General features: G+C 37.0%; 2 protein-coding genes across 3 annotated transcripts; both read left to right on the top strand.

Moving 5' to 3' along the window:
• Positions 1–1,491: 1,491 nt before the first annotated feature.
• LOC135696052 (uncharacterized) lies at positions 1,492–10,913 on the top strand. 2 transcript variants are annotated; one of them, XM_089112383.1, is made up of 7 exons: positions 1,492–1,623; positions 4,340–4,531; positions 5,157–5,245; positions 6,804–6,978; positions 8,029–8,257; positions 9,343–9,477; positions 9,896–10,913. In XM_089112383.1, the coding sequence occupies exons 2-7, from the start codon at positions 4,340–4,342 to the stop codon at positions 10,258–10,260; spliced, it is 1,185 nt and encodes a 394-aa protein (XP_088968509.1). In that variant the 5' UTR covers positions 1,492–1,623; the 3' UTR covers positions 10,261–10,913. The 2 variants fall into 2 exon arrangements, with proteins under 2 accessions (XP_088968509.1, XP_065071393.2); XM_065215321.2 differs by having other exon boundaries at positions 8,029–8,253; positions 9,339–9,477; positions 9,896–10,910.
• LOC135696053 (rRNA-processing protein UTP23 homolog) lies at positions 1,743–4,305 on the top strand. The gene has a single exon (XM_065215322.2). The coding sequence runs from the start codon at positions 1,756–1,758 to the stop codon at positions 2,464–2,466; it is 711 nt and encodes a 236-aa protein (XP_065071394.2). The 5' UTR covers positions 1,743–1,755; the 3' UTR covers positions 2,467–4,305.
• Positions 10,914–12,766: the final 1,853 nt, after the last annotated feature.

Raw genomic sequence — 12,766 nt, 5'->3', positions numbered from 1 at the left:
TATGGAATGATTTCATTTAGGCATACCACTTGGAAAAAAGTCATTTACATTTTATACTTATGGCAGTTAAAATGTAGCTTTGAATATGGCCTTTGAACAATGTCTTTAGCCGTCCATGGGATGTAAATTTTGTTAACCTCCCTTGAAGCAGAGCAATAGGGCCCTTTGCCACAAATTATGCCAGCATATTCATGACAACCATAGAACAACATATCTTGAGCAATGCCCCGATCAGGCGTATTCTAATGTTTTGAAAAATATTTATCAATAACACAGTTTTTATCTGGCAACATAAGCTTCAAAACCTACAGGAATTTACACTATATCATCCGCGAGTTTACTGTATCATTTCTGTTCTGACAAATGCTGCTTTTATTTGGGCACATTACTTTAGCAACAAACTGGATTCCAGATCTCTCCCGGTACAACGCTATGTGGCAACGCCCGTTTTGGATTACACCATTCTTTCTTAGTTTTCTGGCAAGCAGTGCTTGTCTTTTTTGTATGGTTTTTGTAATAAGACGCAATTATTATAAAAGGGTGTAGCATTTCAGTCCTCAGTTAAAGAAAATCAGAATCTATTTAGAAATCTATTCCATCCAGCCCAAGCTCACGCCGGCAACTCCCATTTCGTGTAACTGGTAGTCTGTATCATTTTACTTTTGGAACAAACAAATTTCAAGCACAACCTTCTTTCTTATTACAATTATAAGAAAAACAGCAAAGCAGGTCCATTGGTAGAAAACATTTGCCCTGCAAAATCAATTTTGCCATGCGAGACGGCTCTATTTTCGTGTCTTGGGGTGGGGGGTTAACCACCTGCCCCCATACCCCCTCAAGTGATGCCCCTTGCACAGAAGGCTCTGACTGAGAGTTTCTTTGCTTTGCTTTGGCTAGAAAGATATTTAAGATGCACTTTTAACTTGTCTCTGTTTCTCTCATACTTGATATATCTGAAAGTCCCTGATATATCGCAACCCTATAGATCGGTAGATTAGGACAAGGATTTGAATAAAGTTATTACCTGAGCGGCACCATTGTTGGCGCCAAAGGAAATTTTTTTCAATAATCTTAATGCTTCAAGTTCACCGGAAATTGCATTCTTTGGAGCAAATTTTAATAATGAATTTTATTTTCAAAATGAGGGACTTCTTCCTTGTTTTACCTTATGCAACATCACTGGCTAAATTTTCAAATCTGGGACAACATTTTCAAATTTGGTAATAGGCAAACAATTGGCACTGTCCCGATCTTCAAAATCAAATAAAGATATGATTTATGACCAAAATTGCAAATTTCCATAGCCAAATTTGGCCCTTGAAGATTCGGATATTAACTGACGAAATCCGAGCAGCAAATCACTTTATGGCAGAAATCTGTACATCCTGGGAAATCGTTTTGTTTTTGTGGACATCTAGCACACTCTTGATTTTCGATTGGCCACGGCCCCCCTGTTTGTCGAAAACAGACTACTTTAGCCTCACATTCAAGTGAAACGCTCAGTCTCGTTTACAAGTTGAGGCGGACAAAGATGGCCACCAACGGCACTGCCAGTAGTAAAGAAAGCGCGTGCAATACATGTCTGCAGAGGTTGGCAATTTTACTTGTCTAGCTTGAGCGAAGGTGATTATCAAATTTAAGTTTTTTTAGAAAAAAGTTAAGAAGCGTTAGACAGAAAGTAGTGCCGTTTGGGGGTTGTTACGTTGTCGTAGGCAATCGGCAACAGCGTGACTCCTTTCATCATCAGCTGATAATATGAAACTTAAGCGAAGGAAACATTGTAATAAATATCTTTCCTTTTATCAAAACAAGTTTAAAATCCATCAGCCGTACCAGCTTATTATTGACTTGACATTCTGTCAGGCTGCACTCCAAAACAGAGTTCAAATCAAAGAGCAGCTCAAGCAGTATTTGGATGGAGAGATAAATTTTTTTGTCACAAGCTGCACGTTGGCAGAAGGAAAGGAGCTTGGTACAATTGTTCATGGAGCAATGGTGGTTGCTGAAAACTTTGAGATAAGGAAGTGTAACCATGAAAATCCAGTCACAGCAGTGCAATGCATAAGCAGTCTTGTGAAGAAAGGAAATAAACATGGACTTTTCATTGCAACTCAAGATCCTGAATTACGAGATGAACTTAGAAAAATTCCAGGGGTTCCTCTATTGCATGTAAATCATAATGTCATTGTATTAGAGAAGCCATCTGCCGCATCAGTATCAGCATCTGAGTGTGAGGAAAGTAAAAGACTTATTTCGAAACATGAACAAGAAGTTCTCAAGCAATTGAAGAAAACTGAAGAACCTGTTAGAGTCAAAAGAAAAAGAAAAGGGCCTAAAGAACCTAATCCACTGTCTGTGAAGAAAAAGAAAAAAATTGCTGTAAGTACAGTGAAGGCTGGTGATGATGTCACCAAGAAGAAAAGGAAAAGACGAAGAAAAAGAAATGCCAATGGAGGAGAGGCCTAAGACATTGTACTAAAAACAATATATGATATGTTTTTGGAATATTTTTAGACCTGTTATATTTTTAGACCTGTCATGTAGATAGCTAGCTGCTCATTTATTCAATAGACATGTGATTGTCTTGGCTGAATTGAAAGTTTAGTCATAGAAATAAGTCTTGAAAGTGACATAAAGCTATGAATTGCAATTAAATCAAGAAATTGCAATTACTGACATGCAACTTTCTTTTCAAACAGATGTACTAAAGTCTATTGAAATATTTATCCTAAGATTTGCAATTTTAAATAAAAAACAAAAAATATGCCAGATAGAAATGAATGAATGCTACTTTCGATGAGTCTCAAGACAGTGTACACAGTACAGGGTGGTGCTAAGTTGCATCACCGAGTTTCAGGCTTTGTCAAACAGCTGAAAAAATACTCACTCTGTGGGTATTGTTATACTAAATTTATTTGTCCTAAGAGATGTTCTAAGTTCCAGTTGCATATAGGTTTTTTAAGGGGTTAAAGTGTGTTAAATTCCTGACAGCTAAGTGATCGATATTTTATTATGCATTTAGAAATAAATTTGGATATTTTTAAAGATCCTGATCTTAATGCAAGAATTCATTATGTTGTTCCTCCTGTTTTTTCTATAGTTGCCCAACAAATTGCTCTGTCATGTTTTACCTAGTGTAAGATCAAAGAAAAATTATGCAAGAAATTAAAAACAAGGCATAACATTTACGTTCTTCCTTAGAAGAACAATTTTATAAGAACGCAAGCCTCAGAATTGGTCTTATGCTAAGAACAAAGCAAGATCAAGCTGAGGCTGGGGTACTGTAATATTCTATCTCTATTATATCTTTAAAAATATCAACTCAAAAACAAGGAGTTTTCTGCCATCTAGAGGTGTTTTGTTTGTGAATTTTCAAACTTTTCGGCAAATTAAAGATGGCCTACTAATTTTGTTGGCAAGTGGTGCCTGAACACTCCCCTTGAGCATAATAGCTAGTGAATTTGCTGTTTACATGCTTATTGTTAATTTGGAACATTTTTGGAAAAATTTAGAACAGTCAGCCTGAATTCAAATTACCTGGTTCCTGTAAAAAAGAGTGTATTAGAACACATCAAAGGCTCCTTACTATGGTAAGGTAATAGAAATTTTGATTATCCTGGTACAAATGTTTAATTGTCAAGAAACATGGAGGATACTGGTGTCTTAAGGTTACAACAGTGGGTTCATTGATAATGCACCTTTCATTGTCTTACACGATGATCAAGAAATTTGTACCAACGACTTCTGCTCAGCACTACTTCTAAAAAATCAAAAAGCATCTCATCTTGGGTTCCTTACTAAGTGCACTATTATTCAGTTCCAAGTATAAAGAAGTTGCCAGCTCCCCCATACTGTGCTACAATCTCCAGCATTTGGGGGTGAAAAAAATAGAAGATAAAAATTTAAAAAAAAATGATGCATACAACTAGAACAACAGATCTCCAGCATTCGAGATATAAAGTAACTATGAAGTAGAGCAAAGCAGCTTCTTCAAAGAGAGTTAGCTTAGAAGGGATCAACTAGCAAAAACATTACTAGGCAGGGAGTCAATCATAGTCAATCATAGTCAATCATAGTTAATCATTACCCTGGTGTCATTTGTCATAAAATTCTTGAGTGATAAAATTTAAAGAAACTTCCAGGCTACATTTTTTTGTACCTGGAAAATAAGTAACTTGTCTTGAGCCTGATGGTTCACTTGGGCTTTTCATTGCTTGAGTAACTTTCTTTTCTTATCTGGCAGAAAAACTCTTATTTTTATCTACAAAATATGAACAATCCTGTTTTTATATTGACTGTAAGATGTCTCAACACATTATCTAAATACTTATTTTTATAGATGACAATGCTGCCAATTGCATGTTGGAAATGCTCTTTTATCACTAGAAGTAAAATGCAGCAGCAACTTATGTCACAATTTGTCTGGAGGAGACTGAAACCAAATTTCATGTTTCTTTTGCTGAGGACCAAAGTGGGCAGTGCTACTTCTGATGAAAATTTAACTGAATGGATGGAAGATAACTATGGAAAGGTCATTGTTGCTATTTTTGTTCTTCTAGAGTGCAATTTGAATTACATTGGGTCTCAAATCTTTGAATTAGGAGAAACGTAGTTTATTTATTTTACTTCCTAGGATTATGGCCTGTTCTTACACTAGTTTGCGTATTTTTAACAAAGAAACAAAACAAATTCTACAAGAAATTTCCTAAGAAACCTCTCACATGGTCCTCACAATCAACTTCAAAAGTCTTCCAAAATGGTTTCTAACATGAAGCACAAATAGGACCCCAAATGCTGAAAAAATTGGTGAGCTTGAAATTAAAAGATCCTTATGCAATAATGCCTACATAAATTTGCACCAGCAGTAAGAAATTGGGGGTTGGTTGGGGGTTATATTTTGTTTCTTATGAATATAGATCTGGAGATAGGGGTCAGGGATCGATTGAAAATTTCTCAAATATGCCCTTTATTGGGTTTTTAAGTTATCTTCTAAAAGGATAATATATTGTATAACACTATTAAAGTTATTCAAGAATTCAGCGCACGAGGAGGAAATATTCTGAAGAAATTAATCTATTGGAATTTTGGGAACCCATTGTATATATCTAAGTTTATTTTAAAGATTGTCCTTGTAGTAATGTTATTTCAAATTTTAGGATGTTGAGGGGCGATTTATTGATTGGATGTATCTGAAAGTCAAGGCTGGTGATGGAGGTGGTGGGGCTGCACATTTAAAAAGAGGAAGGTATTTTGACTTTTTTAAAAATCTGTTTACACAATTCTCCTTCTTTAGGTAACGTATCCAGTCTTGAAGTGACCAGTCAGAAGTGGGCACAATATTAAAAAACGACCCTTAGACACACTTTTTTGAAAGTACAACATCCATGCAAAAAGTAAGAAGAAGAGTCAACATTCTGTAGCCTAATATAGCCAGAATATTCCGATTATATTTATAATTTGATTACAAATCAGGCACGTATGCACAAGGTTTAAGTGGGGGAGCGAAGATTGATGTCAAGTGGTACTAGTTACACCAAAGACGTAATTTCGAAAACAATGGGCGCTCAACTCCTGGAGCTGTGGCGGTAAAAGCTCCTACACATGGCCCAAGGGCAAAGGCCCAGAAAAGCTGACACTATTTCGATCAATTTTATTACTAAAATCTTCTTCGAATCTCTTGGATTTTGAGGGCAATCTGCCTTATATGCCCCCGAGTAAACATATAATGGGTGGCATCAGCTGGAAACGTGTGGGATGGACAGGGCATTAGGGGGCTTGTCAACAAATTTCTCAGGTATCACTCCCTCTTAAGCATCTATTTTTCAAAAATTTTCAAAAGCAGTGTGAAAACAGCTTTTTCGCCTTCGGCTTTGTCAGGTTTTATAGTCAAGACATATTCTTTATAAGCTTAGTAGCAGAAGTTTACAGCAACTAGCACTTTCAGTTTATCTACGATACTATACACTGTTCCCCAAGTCACATCTTATGCTGATATGAAAAAGAATTTCTTGTCTTTTATCATACAGTGAAAATCAAAGGTAATCATTTATTATCAGGTGCAAAGTCTCTCTTTCCCTTTCACAATAGATAAGCAAGCAATCAATCAATCACTTCAGTCAGTCGATCAATCAAACAAACAAACAAGCAAACAAACGAACGAACGAACGAACGAACGAACGAACGAACGAACGAACGAACGAACGAACGAACGAACGAACGAACGAACGAACGAACGAACGAACGAACGAACGAACGAACGAACGAACGAACGAACGAACGAACGAACGAACGAACGAACGAACGAACGAACGAACGAACGAACGAACGAACAGAAAATTTGGTGGACAAGTCCACCCCAGTCCACTATCTGGCCCTGCACCTTACCTCCACTTCTAATTTTAAGGTTAAAGATTTATTTTGTTAGGTTATTGTTTACATTTTAAGCGTACAAGTGAAACGTTTTCTAATGTATTTGTGGTCCTAATTTTCTTTCGAGGCTGTATTGTCCTGATTTAACAGTAGGAGGGAGGAGCTTGCCAAAGTAGCCTTTTTCTACTTTCTGCTATTGATTTCTCAGAATTTTTTATGGGGGCCCCATATTCTTTATACCACTGCAGCCCTTATAGAAAGTTGTTGTATATCTTCTATGTCATTGAGTTTCGTTTATTTTCCAGTCAAAAGAAACTTTCCAGGCATCCAAGCCCTCCCGTTTCCCTACTTCTATGGACCTGGTCATACTAATGACAAACTCTGGAGTGCAAGCTTGTAACAAGTTTTTATTTAACTTGAAAAGTTCGTTTTAGGCGATTGCTTGGTCCTGATGGAGGTGATGGTGGAAGAGGTGGAGACGTTACTGTTATGGCTGACAACTCGCAAAAAAGTCTTACCGGAATAAAGAGACACTATAAAGCAGAAAATGGTGGCAAAGGAGGGAGCAATTTTTCTAGAGGAAGAAATGGTAAAGGCATCACTATCAAGGTCAGTATAGATTTTGTCAACGCTTACATGTAATGCGTCACTGGCTCTTCAAGCCAAAGGCCTGGGCTTTAGCATTACTTGAGGGAATTGTTCAAGCCAAAGGTCTGGGTTTTAGCGTAACTTGAAGGAATTGTTTGAGCCAAAGGTCGGGGTTTTAGCATTATTTGAAGGAATTGTTTGAGCCAACGGTCGGGGTTTTAGCATTACTTGAATAAATATTTTGAGCCAAAGGCTAGGCTTTAGCATTACTTGAAGGAATGGTTTGAGCCAAAGGTCTGGGTTTTAGCATTACTTGAATAAATATTTTGAGCCAAAGGTCTGGGTTTTAGCATTACTTGAAGGAATGGTTTGAGCCAAAGGTCTGGGTTTTACCTTTGTCGATAATCTAATCCAAGGTTATGATTTTCAAGGCATGATAAAAGTAAAAAACTTTCAAACGTTTGCTTAGTAAATTTTGTTGACCTGACATCTACATATCTCAGTTTCCATTGATTTAAAATTGCCATTGTTTTTGAGTGTATTATTAGTTTTCTTGCTTCTACTGTGTAGTTATAGAAATGTATTTGTATGACATAACTTATCAGAAGTCCAATTTTGTTTCCTTAACCTGGTACGTAACTTTGGGCCATAACGACAATTTATTATTTACTGTACTCCATTATAGTGTTCCGTCCATGCTATATAGACAATGCGGTACCTGTTTGATGTGTAGAACAGAACGGTTTCATGTTGTACCTATTGCCAGAGGATAGCATTAAACATGAGGTCCAATTTTGCAATCTAATGCTTCTGATAAAGTTCACTAAAGTTTTCATTCTTTCTTTGGCAAAAAATACAAAACTCTCAAAATCTACCCTAGAAAGACAATCAATCAAAGGCTTGGTCTTGCTGGGGCAAAGTCATGGCTGGGGTAACTCGAGTTCGATTTTTATCACTGACCATCCTTACAGTCAGCTTTGTGTCCGCCACTTTTATGTCCTTGGTTTAATGACCTTGACATATTTTTAACATATACGTGACGTGAAAGAAACTTTTATGAAAATATTTCAGGTTCCAGTTGGTACGGTGGTGAAATGTGATGACAGGAAAGAGATATTAGCAGACCTCGCAAGTCATGGCAATACTTTTGTTGTGGTAACTGGCGGCATTGGTGGCTATGGTAACGCAAATTTTAAGTCATCAACCGATCAGTCGCCGATGGAAGCAACAGCTGGAGTTCCAGGAGAAGAAGCGACAATAGAATTAGAGATGAAGTCCATTGCTGATGTTGGATTGGTCAGTACAATGGTTTTTGTGTTGTTGTTGTTATTCATCAATGTAATTATAGTAACTCCATCTGGTATGCCGTTGGTCTTTGCCACCAGGGGCGGGCACTTGGTCAAATATTGGGGGGGGGCAAGCCTATTGTTTTAATAAGATGACGTCACATTTCCCATTGTTTTAGAACAAAATATCATTGCTCTCTTAAGTATTGGGGGGGCGGTCGCCCCCCCCCCCCCAAGTGTCCGCCACTGTTTGCCACATATTATCTTTCTATTCTACTCTTCTATTCGCTTCTTAACCGTTTCTCCTTCTATTCTTTTTACCTGATTAAGAGTTATCCTTGAAACGTCATACTAAATATTCAATTCTTGTACAAAGTTGTTTTATTATTGGATCAAATTTTGTTCATGTTCGACGCACAACACGCACAACTACATTGATCACAAATGGAAGATACTGCATTAGTGCATACCGTGGCAAAATTGTCAATTTTCGGACACTTTTAGACTGGTCATGGTCAGAATTTTTTATTAGCAGCATGTAATTCTGATAATTCTGCAAAATTTCACTAGTGAAGAAAACTTATAACTGGCATAAAATTTATTTTTGATCATGGGGTCTAGAGGAATCTTTAGTGTGTTTTTACATGCTTAACCTCAGCCCCGGGTTTAAGGTCGTAACTATATTATTTTCCAGCAGATAGACAATGTTAACAAAAACTGCATTTAAACTAGTTGAGAACTGAATTACAATGTATTGATGTCCTTCATGGTACAATGTGAGTTCATCTTTAGTCCCTAAATAATTTGAAGATAGCACCGAAAAGCGGAACTTAGCCTAAAAGTCTGATTGGTCAAAATAAGAAACCAATCAAATGATCCCTTCTTCCACTTGTTTTACCTTCCGTCTTATTCCTCGGTATAAACTTTCTTCTTACCTTCGGACATTACTCTGAAGAGGAGAGACAGACGAAAATTACATAAGATCCGTATGTTTCAGCTTTTCTGTTGTATCTTCAAATTTTGCACTACAGAATGCTTTTTGGAAATAGGTTTTTATTTCCGTTAATTTTCAATGATATTTTAATTTCCTTTTAGGTAGGTTTCCCAAATGCTGGTAAATCCACTTTGCTGCGTGCTCTTTCAAGAGCAAAGCCGGCGGTAGCCTCTTACCCATTCACAACATTGAAGCCGAAAATTGGCATCATTGGATATAAAGACATGTTGCAAATAGCAGGTATGGCTGATCTTTGTTCTCTTAAAATTATCTTCACTTTTTTGGGATTACTTTTTAATGATGTGTTCTGCAGTTTTCCTATGCGTTTCTAGCCTTGGTTGCAATTCTGTGTCTAGCGCAAGTTAATACGTTCTATTCGCAGTGTTGAAATGGCCTAAGAACGTATGCAAAATTATTCACATAGCAAACTCGATTTCAAGTAACCACATGTTCAGTTTTAACTCAGCACATGTTCGATTCCAAGTAATCACATGTTCCGTTTCAAGTAACCACGTGTTCGATTCAAAGTTACTTGAGTGACGATCTTACCAATATTCGTGCTAGCTAACTTCCATTCCATTTCTTGAAATATTTTGTCGTATTTAAATGTTGGTATGATTTTAGAAAAGGAGCTTTTGAGTTATATTTTTATTTGCAGTTGCAGATATTCCAGGCCTGGTGAAAGGTGCACACGCTAATAAAGGACTTGGGCATTCATTCCTCCGCCATATCGAAAGATGCTCTACTCTGTTATATGTTATTGACATAAATGACGACAACTTCATTGAAAATTACGAAATTTTAAGAGAAGAAGTAAGTCTTTATAACAAAGAACTCCTGACACTCCCAACAGCGATTGTTGCAAATAAAATAGACACATTGGAGAGAGATTGTGAATCGATAGAAAGGATAGCGAAATCTGTGGATGTGCCTGTCATTGGTATCTCAGGGAAGCTTTCTATCAATATAGATTCACTGAAAGAACTAATACGAAGAATGGTTGGAAGCGTAAAGACTTTATAATTGTAGAGTAGGGTTTTGGATTTTGGTTATGGCAGAGTTACGTAATAGGGTACATTGTCCTCACAACAGATTGCCCAAAATAAAAGCCTCATAATTAATGCTAATTTTTTCTAAAGTCTTCTTCATACTGATATGTATCTTAGAAGAAGCAAATTTAATACGCAATTGGAGTACACCATTTGCAAAACAAATGAAAGGAGCTGACTTGTTTTTAAAGGAGACACTTTTTGAAAACTTCGGTTGATATAAATGGAGCGCTTACCCGAGGATTAACATCAGCTTTATTTTCTTGCATCAACATTAATGAAGTTGCTAAAAATGTATTAAATTTCAATAAAAAAGTCCTTCAATTCGATATTTAGCTCTTTCAAACTATGCCCAGGCTAGGCCAGGGAAAACCTTGACTCGACCCTTTGGCCCGAGTTCTGATGTTGGCCAGGCCCAAAAAGGCAGAAACTTAATCCAGGCTCCGATTTTACTCGATAGAGCGCATGCTTAAAACAGTGACATTTTTTGTCTGGTCTTGTTTTTTTCGAAAGACATCGGCGAGTTTTCAACATTTGAGTTAAACTTCTAATTGTCCTCCGTTTAGAAAACTGAATTCTTCAAACGAGCAATGAGCGTTGAGGTGATTTCGTTCTGAACTAAGCTCTCTTGCTTTTTCTCTTCGGTTCACAAACTTATTCATATCAAAAGAAAAAAATTTCAAACTAACAAAAATCTTTGAAATCAATTTTTTTTAGTTTCTTTCGACGGTGGATGTTTGAGCCAGTCATGTTGTGACAGTGTTACAGTTTAAATCATTGCTGCAAATTTATAGTAGAAATTAGATTGTATCACTGCTTGAGTGAGGTGAACATGTGAGCCTAACGTGAAACATTAGGACCAAGGGCTGCCCCTTTTAGAAGTGAATTATGGACACCAGATATACCAATATTCTTTGCTTACGTCGTTCAAAGGTTGGGAACTGTTCGTTTTTCCTTTCGTCAATTTGGTGATCAAGTAGACATTCCGGCGTGTTTTAAAAAGTTATTCCTATGTTATGAAAAAATAGTTGCTACGCCCCGAAGGAGCATCAACGTATGGTAAAGATTCATTGTTTAGAAAAGCTGTCTGATTATCAATCAAACAAATGTTGTTTGTGGCCTTTGCGAGCGTCGCGAGGATCCAAACAATGGCAGTAAACTTCTATGGATTAGCCAAAATTGATTTCAGACTGTCTAAATATGCATTATGGGATGCTTGCGTAGCGCAATGGCTCATTGTTAGCAATGAGTAGAATTTGGGAAAGTCCAATCTTTTTGCAAAATTATGATTTTACCACCACAACCAGAACCCATTGCAGATCCGATGACGGTGAAGGAGTTCTGTGATGCTATCCACCAAATATATCGAGCATTTTGTTATTCAGAACCATGCAGGGGCAGACTGGCTAATTTTTTTGGCCCGGGCCAATTTTGATCAAACCGGCCCTTAATAATAGCAAATAAAAACTTGAGGAAAATGCAAGTAAATTTTAGTCTGTAAGGAAAACAAGTTTTTAAATTCAGCAATTTTGTGCATGGTTAACAGAACATGGTTAACAGAACATGTTAAATATGTCAATGCTGACTAAATAGTAAATAAAGAAAAATTTTAACTCATTAGTTTGACTTTGTTTCTAAATACAGTAACTTATATGTTGATAATCAGGGGCGGATCCAGCGTCTGCGTTTGGGGAGGGCCATTTATGAAAGAAGAGGAGGCCTGCGAAAATTTCACAGACACGCCCTTCAAAGTCTCACCGAACGCGGGAAACGCCCCTTTCTATCAAAAAATTTCATAAGAAGGTACACTCTCAGAACACTGAAAATTAAGAAACTTCATTGCTGCGAGAAACTTCCAAGCGAAGTAAAGGCTAAAATACATGATGAAAAATTGATGAACTTTGGCTAATCGTGTAAACACGCGCTTCTTTAGTTAAACTGATGAAAAACGGATATAGAAATAACTTTGGGGAAAACTGACATAAAAAACTGATCGTGTATTTCAGCCTTTACAAATATTCATATTGAATATTTGGTCAGCAGCTTTCGCGCTTGACTTGGGAGGGGAACTATGACGCATCAGAGTTCGTGAATGACATTATAATTCCTGTGTTCAAGAAGCCGGCATAAGACACGTACCCTTAAGATGAAAAAAAGATTTAGAAAATGAGCAAAAGTCCCCACGTATTTGGTGCGTATAATTTGAATGGTAAATTTTCAAAATGGGTAGTCACCAAAAATTCATCGCAGCATAACAGGCAAAGCTGAGTAGTTATAGGTACTGTTTTGCTTTTGTTGGAAATAGTGACGCTTTTTGGGTATCACAATCGCAATAACACGATGAACAATGTTTGAACTGTAACCCATTTTAGCCATAACTTTCTCAACCATTAACGTTTGCAGACGTCATTCATTCATGATCGCAGTCATGATTTGTGTTAAACCATAGTCCATATGAGCCGCGAGATCCGGTCACATCT

The sequence above is a fragment of the Rhopilema esculentum genome, chromosome 14 (genome assembly GCF_057945365.1).
Source record: "Rhopilema esculentum isolate cy_ngs chromosome 14, ASM5794536v1, whole genome shotgun sequence".
Lineage (NCBI taxonomy): Eukaryota > Metazoa > Cnidaria > Scyphozoa > Rhizostomeae > Rhizostomatidae > Rhopilema > Rhopilema esculentum.
Note: the sequence above shows the minus strand (reverse complement) of the source record. Positions and strands in the feature narration are given on the sequence as shown.